The sequence below is a fragment of the Euprymna scolopes genome, chromosome 5, assembly GCF_053919585.1.
Source record: "Euprymna scolopes isolate OS-2025 chromosome 5, ASM5391958v1, whole genome shotgun sequence".
NCBI classification, from domain to species: domain Eukaryota; kingdom Metazoa; phylum Mollusca; class Cephalopoda; order Sepiida; family Sepiolidae; genus Euprymna; species Euprymna scolopes.
This window is the reverse complement of record NC_136486.1, coordinates 42,784,318-42,804,479: the sequence shown is the minus strand read 5'-3', so window position 1 is coordinate 42,804,479 and position 20,162 is coordinate 42,784,318. Positions and strand designations below refer to the sequence as shown.

The 20,162-nt window shown below is 35.3% G+C and overlaps 1 protein-coding gene across 1 annotated transcript; it reads right to left on the bottom strand.

The window, feature by feature from the left end:
- Positions 1 to 1,202: 1,202 nt before the first annotated feature.
- Positions 1,203 to 20,162, bottom strand: LOC145276798 (guided entry of tail-anchored proteins factor 1-like). The gene is made up of 5 exons (XM_080128112.1): positions 20,000 to 20,162; positions 12,173 to 12,338; positions 10,719 to 10,786; positions 6,083 to 6,197; positions 1,203 to 2,834 (listed from the first exon to the last, which is right to left on the bottom strand). The coding sequence occupies exons 1-5, from the start codon at positions 20,078 to 20,080 to the stop codon at positions 2,752 to 2,754; spliced, it is 513 nt and encodes a 170-aa protein (XP_079984238.1). The 5' UTR covers positions 20,081 to 20,162; the 3' UTR covers positions 1,203 to 2,751.

Here is a 20,162-nt window from a genome sequence, read left to right as displayed (position 1 = left end):
GTCAGCTTTGATGGTCTGCAATTTCAGGCTTCTTTGTCAATTTTAGAGTGATTTTGGAGCAATTGATTCATGAATGAATGTTTAGTATTATGCATGTAAACTTGAGAAAAATTTCAACACTGTGTAAATAAGCAAAATAACACAGCAGGTCAATTTCGGTCAGCATCTTGTTTCGATTTTGCTTATTCATAATGTTGACACTTTTCAAGCATGTTTTTCCCAAGTTTATGTACGTAATACTAAATGGGTTTTAATTTGAAATGATTACTCATTTAATATTTAACAAAAGCAATATAAAATCATTTTTAATGCGCATATGGAATTTTGTTTCTTGCATTCTACTTTCAACATGACCTTTAATGATTACACCTATTCAGAGTAATTAGATTTTTAGAGATGTTTTTGCATCTCTAAGTCTGTCACATTTTGAAATATCTTTATTGGTCTGTCACACTTAAATTGGAAATAGTTTTTTTTTCTTTTTAGTTTTAAAAATCATTAAATCTGTAAATTAAATGGACGCAACTTTATATTTATTTTGGATTTAAACTGACCCCACTATTTGAAGTCAGAGTATTTTCAACATTCATCCTAAAAGACTATTTTTACAGGGAAAATAAACTTTCACAAAAACAACTTCCCCAAAAAAAAAAAAAAAAATTGGCATTTATAGTAACCAAAACATTTGCAGCGATTTTCCACATTCAGAAATAAACTTACATTTTTCATTCAATTATTTGTCAAGTGGTTTGAACCCTTGGTTCAGCTTCCTAATTACTGGTAGTTACCTCCCCTGATTTTCAGATTTTATTTTGCTTTAAAAAAAAGAATAGAAATAAATTAAAAAATGCTGATATTATTTTTGCGTTCTAGTTTGTTTGGTAATCTGAATTCTAGACATTTGGATGGTTCTCTTTTAAATCAACATCAGTAATGGTTCACACACCAAAAAGTAATAAATTATACTAAAATAAAAATAATAATAAAAATATAAGTATAGGTACAACATGAATTTTCCAGTAACTGATGGTCCAGCATCTTTTTACATCCAGACAAAAATCACTATAAGGAACTTGATAATCCAGCTGCAGCCAAACTAGTTTTCTGGTTGTCCAACAGATGGTGGCATGTGTATCGTGTCATTAATTTGCTCGTTTACATTGCACCTGCTGGTGGTAGCCTCCCTTTGTTTTCAGTTAATATTTTGCTCACATTTAATCAGTTGGGATTCACAGGCAAATAATGGCATTGATCTATTTCCATCAAAGAAAAAAAAATTAAGTTTCTAGCAATCCCTGGTGGTTTAGAAACATGGTAGGTGTATAGTTAGTGCATGTTAGAAGCCTGTTGATGAATTGTTATTAAGATTAATCGGATGGTCCAGCAAAATGGTTAATCAATGATGAGTAGAAAGCGTACTTTGGATTTATCTTCAGTAACCTTGTAACTCTTGTTGCCTTCCCCTATTTTGTCCTTTAGTTCTCACATTCTATGTGATGTTCCTGATAACGGGGTGTATTTATTTGCTTCTCCACTGAGCAAATTAGGCACAAGGCCGTTTTTTTAATGTGGAGAGAGAGGGGAAGGGGGAAGGGAAAAGGGGACCAGTTCCCGAGAGTTGGGAAATGGAAGCTGGATAGTGATTTGCCAGCTGACCTATGTAGGGTTGCCCCTACATGGGCCAGAAGATTGCCGCAAGGGCAATGGTCTTTGATTGCAGCATCTGCCGGAACAGATACTATACTTTGATCTTGGCCTGGAGGCCACAAAGTCTTGTTCCTGATAAAGGGGAACTAACTGCTGTTTTCTGGATTAACTGTTGTTTTAAATTGGATGGTATGTAGAGATTTCCAATCCTTTCATAGTATCATTCAGCTGTCAATTCAGCCATCTCCTTTACCCTTACCCTCGAGTGTTTTAGCCTTGAGAAATCATAATCCATTAGTAAATGCCAGAAAATCGGTGTTGTACCTGTATTAGAAAATATAAACTTCATTTAATTAACTCTACTTTTGTAAAAAAAAAAAAAAAAAAAAAAAACTTCCAGTGTTTCTAGTTTATACAAATAAAAAAAAAAATTTAATTTCAAGTGAAACAAATGGTACCTACATAATTGTCATGTCGCAAATAGTAACATATCCAAAAATTATGGAAAACGATAAGGTAGAAATATAATTATTAATGAAACACTGTTTTCGATAAAGTTATATGAGAGAATAAATTTTATCCGATATTTTGAATTACGTTAGTCACATGACGTAAGCAACAGAACTTAATTATTTCCCCAGTCAACTTGTCTCTTTTTTTTTTTTTTAGTAAGCATAATATAGTGATTTTGCTTCCTTTCAAAAAATGTCTTTTCATCAATAATCATTTTTCTACCTTATCGTTTTTCATAATTTTTGGATGTGCTACTATTTGCGACATGGCAATTACATAGGAATCATTTGTTTTACTTGAAATTCAATATTTTTTTGTTTGTATAAAATAGGAGCACCAAACTTTCTTTTTTTATTGTCTGCATTGCTGGAAAACTCTGTAGAGAATATAGAAACTTCTTTGGTTGGAATATCTATCAAGCTGTTTTGACTCTTTGTGGAGTTATTCTTTCAGATTTTAGTTCCAAAATCAAATGTATCTTCAAGACCATCAGCTGAACCATCCATGTGAACCAGAAAACCATTCCTTCTACCAATTTTAATACCATTTTAAACCATGCATCAGTAAAAAGAGTGAATTTTCTCTTGTTTCTCACTGAAGCAAGACAATGAGGCGGCCAGCACGAGTGATTACTCTGTTGCAGACAAAGATCCAAAAACCAATGCCTAGAGCACCTGAAAAATAAAAAAAATAAATAAATAAATAAAGTAAAAGATTCAAACACATATATTTTTTAAGTTAGAAAGAAATTGTATCAAGAATATTGTACAGGGTCGAACAATAAAATAGTCGCCATGATGACATGATTCTATTTTATTTTGATGAAAAACTGGTTTTCTTTTTTTTGTTGCAGACCATCTATTAGTTGGCCAGTTGTGTACAAATCCCAAAATCGATAGGAGTCTTGTTCAATGTTCAATGAGCAAAAGATCAGAGATGTGCCACTGTACAACTCATGCTCTCTACCGATCTAAGTTATGACAACAGGATCATTGCTAGCACCCTCAAAATGCATCACTCGATTGCCAGGAATAACATGAACGTTCCCAGGGTGATGAATATAAAGTTTCCAACCATGGTTATGGTCTTTGGTATGGTTTTAAGTGAGGACTACATCATGCCACCTCACATCTTTGAAGTCAGCTTGAAAGTCAACACCAAAGTGTACCTGGTTGTGCTGAAAAGTATAGTGATCCCCTGGTGCAATCGGGTGGCCGCTGGCAGATTTTGGGTGTGGCAGCAGGACGACACTGGCCAACACGTTCAAAGAGACCCAGACTTGGCTTCAGAAGGAGTGACACAACTTTGTATCCTTTTCTCACTGACCCCCTCCTCTCCCGACTTGAATACGCTGGACTACTTTATTTGGTCATATGTTGAGAACATCACCACTATGACCTCCCAGAACACCAAAGTCAGCCTGATCATCACCATCTGCCGTGTATTTGCCAAATTCCCGCTGATACTTGTGGAAAAGGCATACTCCCAGTTCCAGACCCGTATCGAGGCGGTGATTGAGGCTGAAGGCAGCTACATTGAATAGATATCAGTTCTACTACATAATCGAGTTACCAAAATTGATCTTTTCAATAAAAGTTTTTAAATAAAGCTGTAGCGTTGTTTTCTTTAGGGCAACATTTTTATCGTTCCACCCTGTATTGGACTGGGTTTCAGAATTTTTGAAATTATAAAACGTGTCCACCTGTGTTCAATGCACAGGTTGTGCTCGTTCTGTACCTCTATAAGGCCACCACTCGTGCACCTATGGAGAACTTTTGTCACATTTGGGTTGGTGCATCTGCTACTTGTCTCTCACTCCTGGACAGGGTTCAAAAGAGAGTTGCCAACCTGACAGGTCCTGAACTGTCATCTAGGCTTCAGCCTCTGTCCCATCGACGAAATGTTGAATCCCTCTGCCTGTTCTACAAGTACTTTAATGGTGAATGCTCTGATGAACTACAAACACTTGTACCCCCTTGACAGGAATACCCCCGACAAACCCGACAAGCAGCTAAATCCCACCCCTTCACAGTAGAGATCCCTAAGTGTAAGAAAGCATTCTACTTCAATAGTTTCTTCCCCAGAACTGCTAGACTTTGGAACTCCCTTCCGAAATTCTGCTTTCCCAACTGTACTGACAAGTGTAATGTGAACAGACATCTTGCTACACATCTCCCTTCATAATACCCCTGCAACTTATGTCCCCGATAGTGGCCCTCGACTTCAAAGTGGCACTGTGCCTTGTTTGGGGTGAAAATTGAATAAAAAACAATGACCTTCCACAACACCAAAGCCAGCCTGATCACTGCCATCTGCTGTGTATTAGCTGAATTCCTGCCAGTGCTTGTGGAAAAGGCATGCTCCCAGTTCCAGACTTGTATCGAGGTGGTGATTGAGGCTGAAGGCAGCTACATTGAATAGATGTAAGCTCTACTACATAATCGAGTTACCAGAATTGATTTTTTCAATAAAAGTTTTTAAATAAAGCTGTAGCATTGTTTTCTTTAGGGCGACATTCTTATTGTTCTATTCTGCATTGGATTAGGTTTCAGAATTTTTGAAATTATAAACGTGTCCATCTGTGTTCAATGCCGGTCTAAAATTGTTCTTCAAGTTAATTCTACCAAAGAATACTCTCTTCACGTCGTGTTTGAACATAACTGCTATTCTCAGAAATTTTGTATGACTATCACTTTCTATCCCGAGCAAAACTGAGTAGATTTTCTTGCATAAAGTAATATGACAAAACACAGTCACATTGTTTTTCCCAGGCGACACTGTCTTTGAACGTATTTGCTCTAACCAGGATATTATGCACTTTATGTAATAAAAATTATCACTCTTGCAAACAACCTTGTGTTTGCTTACTCTGTAAAATGACAGCAGAAAATGTAGAAAAGAAAAAGAAAAGACAAGCGTAATTTTGTGGGTCGCTCATTGGTGAACGTATGCCATTAATTTGCATATGTGCACACAATTGGTAACTGTTAAAAAGGACGAATTATAAAACATGAGGGTTGAGTTGAGTTTTTTATTGGACAGCTTAGAACGAGAATGAATGGTGGAAGATAATATTGAATATTGAATAGTTGTTGCAAGTTAAGGAAAAAAAAGACTTTTGTACATTGTATCGACAAGAAAATGTTTTCACATTGTCACATTTTTCTTTTTTGTTCCCTTTTCATTTTATAGAACTGACTAACTTCTACCCCTTACCATATATGCCTCAACATCAACAATAAATTAAGGGTGGTTTGGCTTTGATTGTTTTGTTTTACAGCAGATCAACTTTTTTTTTTTTTTTAGGTCATTTAATGCCAAATTTGGTCATTTTAGTAAAACTTTTTATGCTTCAAGTTCTTTATATCTTCAGATATTTATTCATAGTGTTTGGCTGTTTTGTAGAGGAAAATCTTTTTTTGTTTTTGGCTTTGCAGAACATGATTTTCATGATTTTGCAAAATGAAAGAAAAAAAAAAAATCAATAACATTAATGTTTTGTTCATTTTAAGTCAGGAAGCTGATATCTTCAAACAGCCTGACCTGGTAACACCAGAGATAAATTAAGGAAATAAGGACCCCAAAGAGCACGTAACGTCACCATCTCCATAAAGTGTCCTTTTTTTTTTTTTAATTTGAGACAATTCTTTGTTTCTTCGTGCTTTTATGAAATAATTTCAAGTAACCCAAAAGACAAAAAAGTATACAATATGAGGTGAGATTGGACTCTGTGTTTATGATCTTGATATCTGCATTCAATATCAGCCTAAGTTTGATTGTGACTTTCAAAACATTTAGCCCTCCCCCAGAGGGGGAGCTAATGTAACACTTTGAGAAGAAACCATCCTGAGGAAATAATAAAGGATGAACACTATAACAAATGTACAAACACACATTGAGATCGAAAGAGATTTCAACTCACCTTTGACACCTGTTGGAAAAGCCACCAGTTTTTGGAATGGGAAGAACCAACTAGATGAAAATTCCAAGAGTGGTTCATTTCGGAACATATATATTATCAAAAACATCATCAAAACCTGTAAAGCAACAATAAAAACGCACATTGTCACGTATATAGAATTTTAGGTGATTGTCAACTTTTTTTTACCTCCAGTTTCAGATTGTTTGGCTAATCAGACATGGTCAAGCGAACAAGAAAGTTATTCTTAGCATAGAAAAACAAGAGGAGAAAATCATTAATCAGAAGGGACCATATCTTGCTTGTCGCCGTCATCTCTACTATGGAGCAAAAACTGGAAGTGAAAAAGAGCAAACAATCTTGAACTTTTGAAGTTAAGGATTGGTTATGCGTATTATTTGGATTCATCAAACTACTGTTCTCATCTTGAGTGTCATTTTCACAATGTTTCAGTCGATGTAGCCTCCAACCTTCTTCAGGTGTATCTTGTCGAACTCTGGAATGTTTCTGCTGAACTTGGGAATTCCTGAGTTCGACAAAATACACCCAAAGAAGGTCAGAGGTTACATTGACTGAAATGTTGTAAAAATCACACTCAAGATGAGAATCCAAATAATACAAATCTTAAATTTAACCAAATTTCATGTTGCGATGACACTAAAGCTACATGCAGTGATGCATGCGCACTTGTGTGCCTTTTCGCAGAGATTAATTGGTACATACCCAACGTTGCTTGGGACCTTATTGCATTCAAATTTGTTTTGTAAACAAAGAAAGAGTTTAACGAGACTCTTGAAGATGAGGAGCGTAGTAGTCAGCAGTCAGATATTGACAATGATCAATTCAGTGCCTTAGTCGAAGCCAATCCACACACAACTGTTAGAGAACTTGCTTTTGAATTAGACGTAATGCATACAACGATTTCCAACCACTTAAGAGAGCATGGCATTAGAAACCAACAACAACAACAACACTCAGCATTAGCCAACAGAAAAAAATTAAGCCAGTAAAATAACTGATAAAAAAAAGTTAAAAAAAAAAAAAAAACGTTGAAAAAAACATTGATTTTTCGGTCTGGTGTAAGTCGACTATGACGGTTTTTCTTTCCATTCCAAACACAGTGGGATGATGTATGGAAACCTGGCTAGTGAGGGCTGAAGACATGTGTTGCATGGAGAGAAATGATATGAGCATGTTATTATGAATGCATAATGCGAGTCTGAAACACAAATTCAGATCTGACGACCACAGAGGAAAATTAAATCTGCACACTATAGGGTTTGGTTGTTTTACGGCATATCAACTTCTTCCATATTATTTAATGGCGAATCTAGTTATTTTGGAAATTGTATTCATATTGCATATAGTTATTTTGTAGAAGGTTTTTATTCTTCAAGCTCTTTGCATCTCCAATCGCTAGTTTGCAGTGTTTGGTTTGATTGTTTTATAGTGGATTTTATCATTTCCCTGCCCTGCATAATATGAGTTTTGCAATCGAAGAGGGAAAAGGGTTACAGTATTAATGTTTAGTACATTTTAAGTTGGGAAACCAGTAAGGAAGTGGGGAAGATAGAAAGAGAAAGGGGAAATGGGAAGAAGGAAAAGGGGGAAAAGGTAGGTTGTTGTTTTTGTTTTGAAGAACATAAATAAGTTTTGCAAAAGGAAGTAGAAAAACAAAAAGCATCAATGTTACGTGTATTTCGTCCCAGGAAGCCAATATCTTCAGACAGCCTGATCTGATAGCACGCGGACACTATAGGGAAATTTGGGAAGAACATAAGGCTTTGATGGTACGAGTACACCGAGAGAATGGTAATTAGTTTATGTTTTAGTAGATATAGAACAGCTGAAGCAGCAGGTACAGTTCACAGGGGAAGTTTAAAGAAAATATGGGAGGAAATGATGAGGATGGACTTAATGCAACGTACACACAACACTTTGTAGACTCAGTCACAAAGGAGACAAAGACGAGGAATAGGAAAGAAATTTAACTCATGTTTCGAGTTTTAAGAAAAGACCTTTATTCCTCATTCTCCCACCACGTGTTACACCTGTGACTCTCGTTTCTAATGTGATCCCGATCCTCTCAAATGTGATCCTGATCATCGATCTGCGCACAAGTTCTTTTTATATCTTTTTCTTTTCTTCCTTGCCGTGACATCAATTTGACATGTGACGCAGCATTTGCATACAGTGGCCATACGCATGTCCATGCTCTGTTACATTGATGGCATAAAGACCTAACCAGAGATAAGTTGAAATTAAATTTCTAAAAGTCATCCAATGTATGCAAGCATGTAAAATAGATGTTAAACTGTATATGATGATGCAGATGATGCTGCTATCAGCTTTCATTTGATCCCTTCTGTAAGTACCCGATTCGAAAATCACTTGGTGAAAACCAACGCCAACAACAAAAGTTGAAGAGCTACGAAGATAGGAGTGATACTATTTAAATGAGCGACGTTTTGTGCTTCCGAATTTATTTTTCTACATAGTCATCTCCATTCTCAATGCACTTTTGCCAGCAATGAAATGGTGACTGTGCATGGGTGTCTGGTGTGCACTTTGTCACTCACAGCTGTTGCCACTGTGAAATCGACGAACCCATCTACTGTATTATTTGATTGGAATTCATTATTGAGATGAGTATTATTTATTAATTTTATTTATTGCGGACTATTATCCTCTTTTTTTTTCTTTTTTTTTTTTTAGTTGCTGTTTCACGTTTTGGCCAGCTATTCCTCTGGCCTTCATCAGGTGGTAACCGCTACAGGATAGGAACTCCGAATCTCCTCACTGCATTCTCAGCAATTACTGCCATCCATAGTTGTTGTCGTCTCACCACATTTTTGGCCAAGTAAGGACTGAAACCGCTATCTTCACAAAATTCTCACCTGGAACCGTAGCGATTCAATGTCTCTATCCACTGCACCACGTGGTGAGACGACAACAACTATGGATGGCAGTAATTGCTGAGAATGCAGTGAGGAGATTCGGAGTTCCTATCTCGTAGCGGTTACCACCTGACGAAGGCCAGAGGAATAGTTGGCTAAAAAAAAAAAAAAAATGAGGATAATAGTCCGCAATAAATAAAATTACTACCCATCTACTGTGCTGACATTAACTGCATCAGCTCCGTAAACGTTCAACAGTTGCATGGAGGAATCCAATGACGCATCTCTACTTCCGAATCTCATACCGTCAATATTTGCAACAGAGAGATGCAACTTTCAGGTCATGAATGCATAAGCTCAGTCATCATAACAATGCAATTTGCAAAACCCTCTGATTAATTGGTATAGAATAAAAATTTGCAGGCATTACTTTTGGAACGCCACTCGTATATGTTCATTCCAACAAGTCCATATTATTAGTTCCTTCTGATAGTTAGCAGCTATAGAGAAAGTATTAACACCCACTTATGTGATTAACTATCCCGAGTAGCATATCAAGGAAAACCATGCTAATCTTTAGGATTTACGACAGGAGCAAAACTAGACCATTTCCCGTATACATTACTATCAGGAAGGGGTGTCCGGCTTTGCCTGAGCGTAAAATACATTTAAATATGATATCTTAATTTGTCCAAATTTCATATATATTATTATTATTATAGAGTCATGATTTCAAAAGTTAAAAAAAAAAAAAAGTATTTGGGTGTCGTCAGCTAGAATCAAAACCGAAACTGCAGCATTCAAAGCTGGTGACGTTACCACTGTACCAACGTGACACGCATAAGAACTGATTAAAAATTAGCTAAGATGAATGTACAAAATATATAAGGATTTTTTCAATTTGTGAACACTTAAAAACTATTTTAAACAGCTAAAGACCCATAAAAGAACGGCCCGTAAAAAATCCAATCATCTGAAGCCCCTAGTGCTGCTCTGCTACTTTTCGTTTCGGACGAGATATAGTTTGATAATATGAAGACGGACAGACTGATATATAGCCTTTTATATATTAGACAAGCAATTTACGCAACTTAAAATGTTCACATATAGCAATAAATCTTTTTATGTTTCTATGTTGGCCATTTGAGGCATTATCGGATAGCATTACAAAATTAATTAAAAGGTAACACGTGTCATACACTTGTGTTATCTCTTTTCTGATAGACTCAATTTGAACTTTCCAATCAAGTTTGGCAAGCTGTGATGTGGGAAGCAAAGTTGCTGGTAAAATTACACAAGCAGGGGACAAAAGGTGGAAACAATATAAGTATGTTTTCTGCTTAACAGCACTTACTGTGGCGTTCACTCTGGTCAGATCAAGCTGGTTTCCTCCAAATGGGGAAGTTTCTAGGGAATATTAAATTCACAAGCAGTCTTCATATCCCCATTATTCTTTTATATTTTGCATTACTGTCATCCCATATACAATGTCACCCATCTGGTACTGAACAGGTTCAACATTGCTTAACTTTTCTGATCTAATGACTAGGGCTATGACAACAGAATATTCTTCTTATTGTTTTGATTCGAGTATATATCCAACACAGACACAGTTAATCAACCGAGAATCACATGACTCTATATAAAAGCATATAAGATATCAATGGATACACACTGGAAAGTCAAAACAATGAAAAGAATATGCTTTAGCAGTGTGTAAAAATAAAAAAGTATCACCAAACCTGAATGATCTGTGATCCGATTTGAACAGCCATTGTAATCGCAGAAATCTTCTGACTCCTCGTACTTCCTACAAACAAAAGAAAAAAACAGAAAATTCTTTAAAAATAAATAATGAATGTGAACATGAAGGGGGTGGGGGGTATCATAATTTTATAATGGTTAAATGGTTAAATAATGGTTAAATGAAAGAGTAGAAATTGGATATCCATAACCATTATAATTAAAGTTTTAGTTGAGGGCTACGAATCTTCTAACTTCATGTTCGAAACAGAATGTACATTTCATTCACAGAAAAAAGTATTTCTTTACTTTATCTCTAGGAGGTTAGACACATGGCCAAGTGTGGATTAGATGAAGGTGTTTCTGTGACACAAACTGGATTTGAACCTGGCACACGTAGGTTTTCAGTCCATGGTGTTCACCACCGTTGTTTAACAGAAAGGACTTTTAATTTGGCAGTACTGAAAACAAAATAAAAACAGTAGTAGCCTTTACAAAGAAGGAGAGTGCCACGCATCTTGGTTGGTTATTTTACGGCATATCAACCCTTTTCAGGTTATTTAATGCCGAATCCAAAGATTTCGAAGAAAGATTTTTTAATAGAATATATTTGTTGTTTTCAAGTTGGTTTCTATTTAACCCATAGTTGGGACCCTAACAAGTACTACCACTCTGGATCAGACTGGACCTGGGAGCAATGGCAATTAAAGGATGGCTCCACACTCCCCAAAGCCCGCAAGCTGGGGGCTCACCACTGGATATAGTTTAAGGTCATATCTAGGACCTGCATCTTGGTAGGTTCTATTCTAAGCTGGTGGATTGGAAGTGACCAGCCTCAATTCATACCGCTGACTATGTGCAGGAAACATTGCGCAATCGAGTTGACTGACCGGTCCATGTTAATTCACCGAAGTTAAGCATTACTGAGCCTGGTCAGTACTAAAATGGGGGACTATTTGGGAATACCAGACGCTGTATATTCTCCCAGATCATTTTTACATTTTTTCCAGTTCTGAACTTCTTGCCACTGGAATCAAGCAATCTAAACTCAGGAGAGGTGCGATTAGAGATTGTGCAACCCTTGCTTCAAAATTTAGCGAGAGTCATTCCACCTCCCTCCAAGATGATCACATGATCATCATTCTTCCAATGGACAAACATCCATATGCAGGAAAATACTTGTATGAGCACTAAGAAGAATTAGTTTGACAAAGTGTATTCATATGCCAAGTCATCCAATTAGTTGATGGTCCAATTACTGAGTGATAAAACCTGTCTATTTATATCAAAAGAAAATAGTGCATCAAAATATGCGACTATTACAGTCACAAAACAGCATGCAGACTCAGCAGTTCACCAGAATTAAGTCTGATGGGCAAGAAGTCCAACTAACGCTCATTTTCATCGAGAGCCAATTGTAATTTGATTGATCAAAATTTTTAAATCAACAAACCTCTTTGTTTGACATCCTGTCCTAATTTATCGATTTTGCGTTGCAATTTGAAATACTTTGAAAATTCATCTGACATGCTAATCGTGTTTTGTTCGGCTTTCAAATCGCGTAGTTCTGCTCGTAAATCCATTTCTACTCCATCCACCTTGAATATCATTCGACAAAGCTGAAAAGAAAGAAAAAAATTTTAAAAAGAAAGTTAGCAAAAGTTCAACTAAAAAGTGAAAAAGTCATAGTTATTTAGTAGTTCATAGGGACACTGTTTAAAAAAAAAAAAAAAAAAAAAAAAAAATCACTACTTTTGCTTGGTTTTAGTCGACCAAGAGAAAAGTCCCTATTTAATAGCCTCCCCCAAAAAGTAAAAAGCCACCGTTTATCAAGGCCCAAATACCACTTGAGGATAAGGGTTAATGGGTGGCCAGTGAAACAACATTGTAATGATTGGTAGTGGTGTAAATTGGGTAGAATTTGATTATTTACATTGTACTTGAAAACAACCATGTTGCAGTCAGCTGGAAAGCTGTCCCATGGTATAGAGTTCCATAGGCGGGGAGCTCTAGAAAAGAAACTTTTTTCATGAAATTTGCACTTAGTTTTAAGCAGAGACAGAAAGTAGGGGAAATTGTTGACAGTGGTTTTAGCTAGATGAGTGGTTTTGGAGAATATTTTGCAGAAGGAAGATTATAAATTGAAGCTCAGTTGAGCACTTTTCATGAAAATAATGATAGAGCAAAGATAGACTCGCAGCGTCTCTTCTGTGAGAAAGAGGTTTTAAGGAGGAGAAAAGGACAATGACTACTAGATTTCAAAGCTGGTTTTGTACTCTGTGAGATACCTTATGCAGCAGTAGAATGATCCAATCATTTTTTTCAGTGACATTGGCCACAGATTTGATGTAAGTCTTCCATTTCAGGTCAGGAATGAAGGCCAACCCCAGAAACTTGTTAAAGCAGAGTGTTTCCTCAAGACAAGAGCCATTCACTTTAATTTAGACTAAGTAGGGATCAGAGCATTGGTGATGAAAAGATAGCAGTTTAGACATAAGATCATTTTTTTTATGTGTAGGATCTCCAGAGAAACAGAAGAGTCTATCAGATGTGCGTGTGAAGTTTGATGAATGTATGGAAGTGAAACCTGGTCAACAAGGGTTCATATGTGTTGTACAGAGAAAAATGAAATAAGATTCCATGAACAAAGCTTCTTTCTTAGAACTGAACACCTGTGAAATTGTCTTCCGTTTTCCTGCTTTCCAGCTTACTACAATAGGGTTGTCTTCAAGTCTAATGTAAACAAGTTTTTGATGAGCCGTTCCACTTAACAAATTTACCGAATTTCCATTAATAACGATTACTATATTGTCCAATTCTCTACTGTATACTCTTTAACCCTTATCCTCGAGTGGCCTCTTGGCCTTGATAAGTGGTGATGCCTATGTAAAAAAACAAAAAAACATAAATAAATAAAAAACAAATCCCGAGTTGTTGATGAAAGTGTAATGCAGGTGTTAAGGATAGGCTTAGATTTGATGATTTCAGAGGAAGATTAAATATGCACAGTATCGGGAGATGTATGCAGAATAAGAGACTTGGTCTAGTCATATGAAAAGAATGGATGAGAATGTTTTGGGTTAGTAGACGTAGAACAGCCGTGATAACAAATTTAACTCACAGAGGAAGTGAAGCTCTATGTTTGGATGAATGGGTCAAAGTGCATATAATTAGATGAAGATATATCATGTCAACGGCATTTACCAAGGAAATGTCAAGGGAACATTAAATTTACAAGCGATCTCCAGTCGCATGTATATCCCCGATCAGCGAAGATGATGTTAGGTTATGTCAATATACTCCTACATACAGCGCCTAGTATTCCCAAACGGTCACCCATTTTAGTACTGACCAGGCTCAATGTGGCTTAACTTTGGTGACGTAACGAGAACCAGTTTGTCATGGTGATGAGGCCGTATAGATGCAGATAAAGAGAGAATGACTCTCCACACATACATGCATATACTTTTTAGAGCCTTGTGTTTAACTTGTGAAACTTGTTTCACTTTTTTTGCAAATAAATTGCTCAAAGTGTAGCATCTGTTCTGCCAGCAGTCAGATAACAGAAATTCTTGATGACTACAGAGTTATTCTGGACAAGAACCAAATTTTTTAATCCAACTCTGAGACTTTAAAATAAGGAGTCAGATATTCTGGAATTCTAGAAGTCAAAGTCAACATTTTTAGAATCCTAGAGTTAGACTTTATACCTTGCGACTCCGCAACCCTGTTTGACGGAGATTATTTTCATATTTATCCCATCCAGAGTGCTCCCTTTTGGGGGAGGGAGCAGACACCTCTCACATTAAAAACCAAATTTTATCCTCATAGGGAGGCAAGTAAATAAGGACAATCTATAACATTAACAAAATTAATCTCTGCACTAACACATTAAAATTTACGGCACCTGTCCAGAATTCCCTCCCCCTTATGATAAAACAAAAATAAAGAAAAATATGTATGATGTACATACCCGTGATGTAAAAAAAAATATTCTAAAAATCACGTAAATTGATCAAGTAGTTTTATTTTATAACAAAAATAATTTTTAAATGAATTTGAGTTTTTCCAATGTCCTATTCCTCCTCATGTTAAGAACGACTTTCTAAAATCTAAATTTGTTGCTTCATACTATTTTCAAAATGGTGTCCTGAAATCGTTGTTTTTAGTTTAACCTTAACATTTGATTTTCTTATTTAAAAAAGTAACTACGTGATCAATTTTTGGTGTTGATCTTTTATAATATAAAAGCAGTTTCCATTAAAAAAAATATTCATTATTTGAACTGTTTTTTTTTTCTTTTTTTAAATACAAACATCATAAAATCCGAGGTATTAAATTTTGAAGACTATTTTTTATGAGGTCTGCTTTTGTTTTCAATTAACATCTAGTTTTATATAGTGTTTGATAAAAAAAAGAAAGAAAAAAAACAGTTTAAATAAAGAATATTTTCTTCTGCAAACTACTTTAAAATATATTTTCGTATGTTTGCTTGTAGTAAAAAACATTTCAAAGTGAGCAATGAAAAACTTTTACTTCTGGCAAAAACCTTGAGAGGGATTTTTTACAGTCTTCACCATCCAACCGACAAAGCCTTAGTCAACACAGGGATGCTGAACTTGAAGATAACCAAATAAGAATATTCGTAAACGGTTTCTTTTTTTTGGGGGGGGGTCCTTATTCAAATTGGCACTGATAGCAGAAATTAAAAGTAAAGAAAACACAGAAAAATCTGTATGATGTATGTACTCATTACAGAACAAAGATGTCATATTCCAAAAATTACGTAATTTGATCAAGTATTTTAATTTTTATTCAAGAAAATAAATTTTTATGAATTAGCAGTTTGTAGTGATTTTGTTGAGCATGATGAAATCTGATGAAATAACTAAGAGTGAAGCAATTCAAATTGAAGTGTCGAGGTAAAAAAAAAAAAAATCAACCTTATGTTCAATACAGTTTAGTAGTAAATCACTAAAAATCTTAAATTTTGATTTTTCTTAGTTAAAAAAAATAAAGATTGATTTATGTAATTTTTGGAATATGACATCTTCATTCTGTAACAAGTATGTACATCACAGTTTTCTGTATTTTTCTTTACTTTTGATAAGTGCCAATTTGAAAAAGCACCTTTTTGTTTTTCAAATAAATGTTTATTTTTGCACAATTTTTTGATAAAAAGTATTGTTTTTAAATTCAATAAAAATATTTCTGTAAACTTTTTTTATGAAAGAAGAGAAAATCTGTGGATAAACAGTGCTGCTCTTTGTAAAATTAAGAAAAAACACTACTCCTGGATCCGCTACCTCAACATAAAAGATGGCCACGGCTACTAGAGGTACATCACAGCCAGAAATAAAGCTCCCTACATGCAAATAGAAAAGTTAGGAAAGACTTTGAGTCCAAATTAGCCAGAGAGCAATGTTTCAACAATAAAGCTTTCTGGAACTATGTAAATAATAGAACAATTCAGTATGGTATTGCTGATCTGTGTAAAGAAGAAGGATCCTTTGCTTGCAATGATTAGGATTGTTGAATAAAAAGTACTACTGTTTGTGTTATGTTGATTAATCAGACTATTGTTCTCATCTTCTGTGTTATTAGCACAACATTTCATTTCTACTAAGAAACCCTCTTTTTCCTTAGTAGGAAAAGAATCATGTTCTCAACACATGAAGAAGGTCGCAGGTTGCAGCAACCAAAACGACGTGCTAATAACAACCAAGATGAGAATAATAGTCTGATTAATCAACATAACACAAGCATTCACATCTCATCTCAAAAATTCAGAATTGCAGTACTGCAGCATGTTCACGAAAGAGAATACATCTTCTCTTTCATCATTCACTAAAAAGCATACGGATTTGAAACTTTAAGGTCATCATCGGGACTAACAAATCACCAGGGCCAGACCATACTCACCCGCAGATCCTCAAGGAACTTGCTTGCATCCTTGCTACTCTCCTCTGCATCCTGTTCTCGTCAATAGATATGTAAATTGTCAGTGGAAGTCTGCCACCATAGTCCCCAATTTCCAAACAGTCTCTCTGAACAGTTCTTTGCAAGATCATGGAGCGGCTAATATCTAAGAGCATTACTGTCCACTTCAAGAAAAACAACTTGGGGAACAACACAGATTTACTTCTGGCAAGTCAACTGTCACTAACCGCATTGAAGCCCTGGACATCTAGACAGAGGCGTTAAGTTGTAATCTACCAGTTGATGTCATCTTTCTGGATTATGCTAAGGCTTTTGACACTGTTCCACATGAGCGACTTTTTGCACAATTGAGTACCTTTGAGATCCGGAGTTATACCTACAGTGGGTCTGTAGTTTCCTCCCACACCAAAACAGAGTTGTGGTCAATGGAACTTGCTCTGATTGGGCGAATGTAACTAAGCGGTGTGCTACAGGGTTCTGTTCTCGGCCCATTGCCATTCATCCTCTTTGTCGCTGATATCCAGAGATGCTGGAGTTTCATCCTCATGTTTGCTGATGATACCAACATTTTTCAAGTCATTACTGATTCACAGGATACCCAGCACTCCAGACTGCAGAGTGATTTAGACTAACTCCAATCCTGAGCGAAAATCATGTGTATGCAGTTCCATCCCAAGAAGTGTACAACAATGCCCTAGGTAATAAGAATCCGAAGAATTCATACACCATGAGATATAGTGATGGAAGCTGCTACACTCTGAATGAAAATGATGAGGAGAAGGATATTAGTGTCATCATTGACCAAAGGCTGTCCTTCAATAAACATGTTGAATTCCAAGTTAACAAAGCCAACTAGGTTCTTGAGGCCATCAAATACAAGTTTACAACTCTGGCCACATCATCTTTCCTGATTCTTTATAAGTCCCTAATCCGCTCACACTTGGAATATACTTCTGTGGTCTGGTACCCGAAGTTAAAAAAAAGAAATGATGCCCTGGAATGGGTCCAGCGTAAAACAAGACTTATATAGGGCATCCCCAACCTCCCTACTCTTGAATTCCACAGACAAAATGCAGATATAATACAGACCTATAAGATAAGGGGTTTCGATAATGTCCATTATAACAGACCTTACACTAACTGTGGCAATTGCATGTTCACTCCAGCCCATAACCCATCCATCAGGGGACATAACCTGAAGACGCAGATCCAGCATCATTCTGGCTCCTGTGGCCAGTTCTTCTCTAGCAGAGTTACTCTTGTTTGGAATGGGGCTAAGTTCCCATACCATTAATACCCCGTCAATAAATGTTTTCAAATCATACCTGACTGTAGAGTGGAAGGCCCACTAAGATCTATTAATATATCACTACCAATTTTCTTACAGAGCCAGTGAACCTACCCTCACGTTTTTTGTTTTGTCATGTGCATTACTGCTACTTAACTCTCTTCAACAGAAGTGGATCAAAACCTTGAGAAATGGTCTTAATACCCTAGTTGGATAACCAATGACCTAGAGGTAAATATACGATAATATAAGATAAGGCAATATTGAAATGAAACAAGACATCATGGAACGTTTTTTTTTTTTTTTTTTTTTAAATAAAATAACTGTTATTGTGTTTTTAGTAGAAAAAAAAGTCTATCATTATAGGTTACAAATATTGCACACTAGTATGATGTTATCTAGCTGTGTGTGAACTCTTCACCGTCTACTTCATAACAACTAAGAAAAAAATGTAATTTTACTAAATTTGCCGTAAAAATTACTTTTAACTATAAATAACTCAATTTTCGTAATTTTTGGATATATTACTATTTTGGAAAGGACAATTAAGTACATGATATTGTTTTTACTTAAAACAACATATTTTTAAGAAAGATCTGTCGATTCTATCTTAACAAGCACCACAATTTTAATGTGATTCGTTTTCAACAGACCTGAAAACCTAAACAAAAGTCCTCAATTTAAAGGCGAGTTGCAGTTAAAATAAAAATTTACCACATTTTTTTTTGTAATTATCGGTACTTCTACAGAATTTGAACCGACGGGTTTGTATTACTGTACACATAGATTCGAAAAAGTTGTCAAAAAAATAAATATATGACAAATAAATGTTATCAAAGGCAAGATAAGTTACTTTTCTACCTAACTGGATATATTTTTTGTGTTTTTATTCAGTGTAACATGTTTATTTAGCTCGAAAAACATGCAGTGTTTACCGATGCATTGGAAAATTTAAAATAGCGGCCGACTCTCTCTCGGAGAGGGTAAGTTTGGGAAAAAGTATTATAAATAATAAACTAGAAAAATACTGTTAAAAATTCGCTCAATATATGTTACCGTGACATAAGTTGACATATATTCGGTTGTTTTTTAATAGTATTTTGTCTAGTTTATTATTTATAACATCTTTTCCCAAACTTATCGTGTTAAAGAGACAGTCGGCCGCCATTTTGAATTTTCCAATACATCGGTAAACACTGCATGTTTTTCGAGCTGAATAAACATGTTACATTGAATAAAAACACAAAAAATATATCCAGTTAGGTAGAAAAGTAACTTATCCTGCCTTTGATAACATTTATTTGTTATATATTTGTTTTTTGACAACTTTTTCGAATCTATGTGTACAGTAATACAAACCCCCGTATTCAGCATAGCTGAAAACCTATACAAGTCGTCATTTAGAAGAATATTGTGGAGGTGGGGGTGGGGGGTGGACCTAATCTAAAAATCTCCCTTAAACCCTAACCTAAGTTTAAAGTTTCGTTTGACAAAAGTCGATCTGGTTCGGTTCAAATTTTGTAGAAGCACCAAATGATATATATATATATATATATATATATATATATATATATATATATTTGTATATTCAGAATAAATTATTCGGAAAAACAAACATTAAATGTGATATGTTTACATTTAATATTTTTAGGATAGTAATTTTAGTAAATTCACTTTTTACAATATATTTATTAGATTTTTACAGAATAACAAAGTCTCCCCACATATTAAGAATAAGTTTCTAAATAATAACGTAAACTGCAGAAGGACCGAAATGTTTTAGGTTTACATAGTTTTGATTTTTCGCTTTACCGTTTTATATTTTTGATAAAGTATCTCAATGCTAACTCCCACAAATGGGTGATTTTCTAAAATAACCAACAAAAACAATAAAAAGGTGTAATACATAACAAATAAATGTTACCAAAGGCAAAGTTTTAATTATTTAAAAAAGAAAGAACACATTTTTAAGGGCCAAAATAAAAATCATTCCGTGTTCAATGCTTGTTGTTGTTTTGCCGAGAAATGAATTACCATTTGAAAATTACTCACCGACCGTGAGACGATTGAACCATATTTGGTTAAATAATGCAATAGAAGAACCAAGATAAATATAAAGGCGGCGAGAAACATGACGACATTAACGTTTGACTGCTGCCGGCTTCTCCTCCGTGGGAGAAGATGGCAGGCATGAAATAGGAGAGTGCAATGTTGA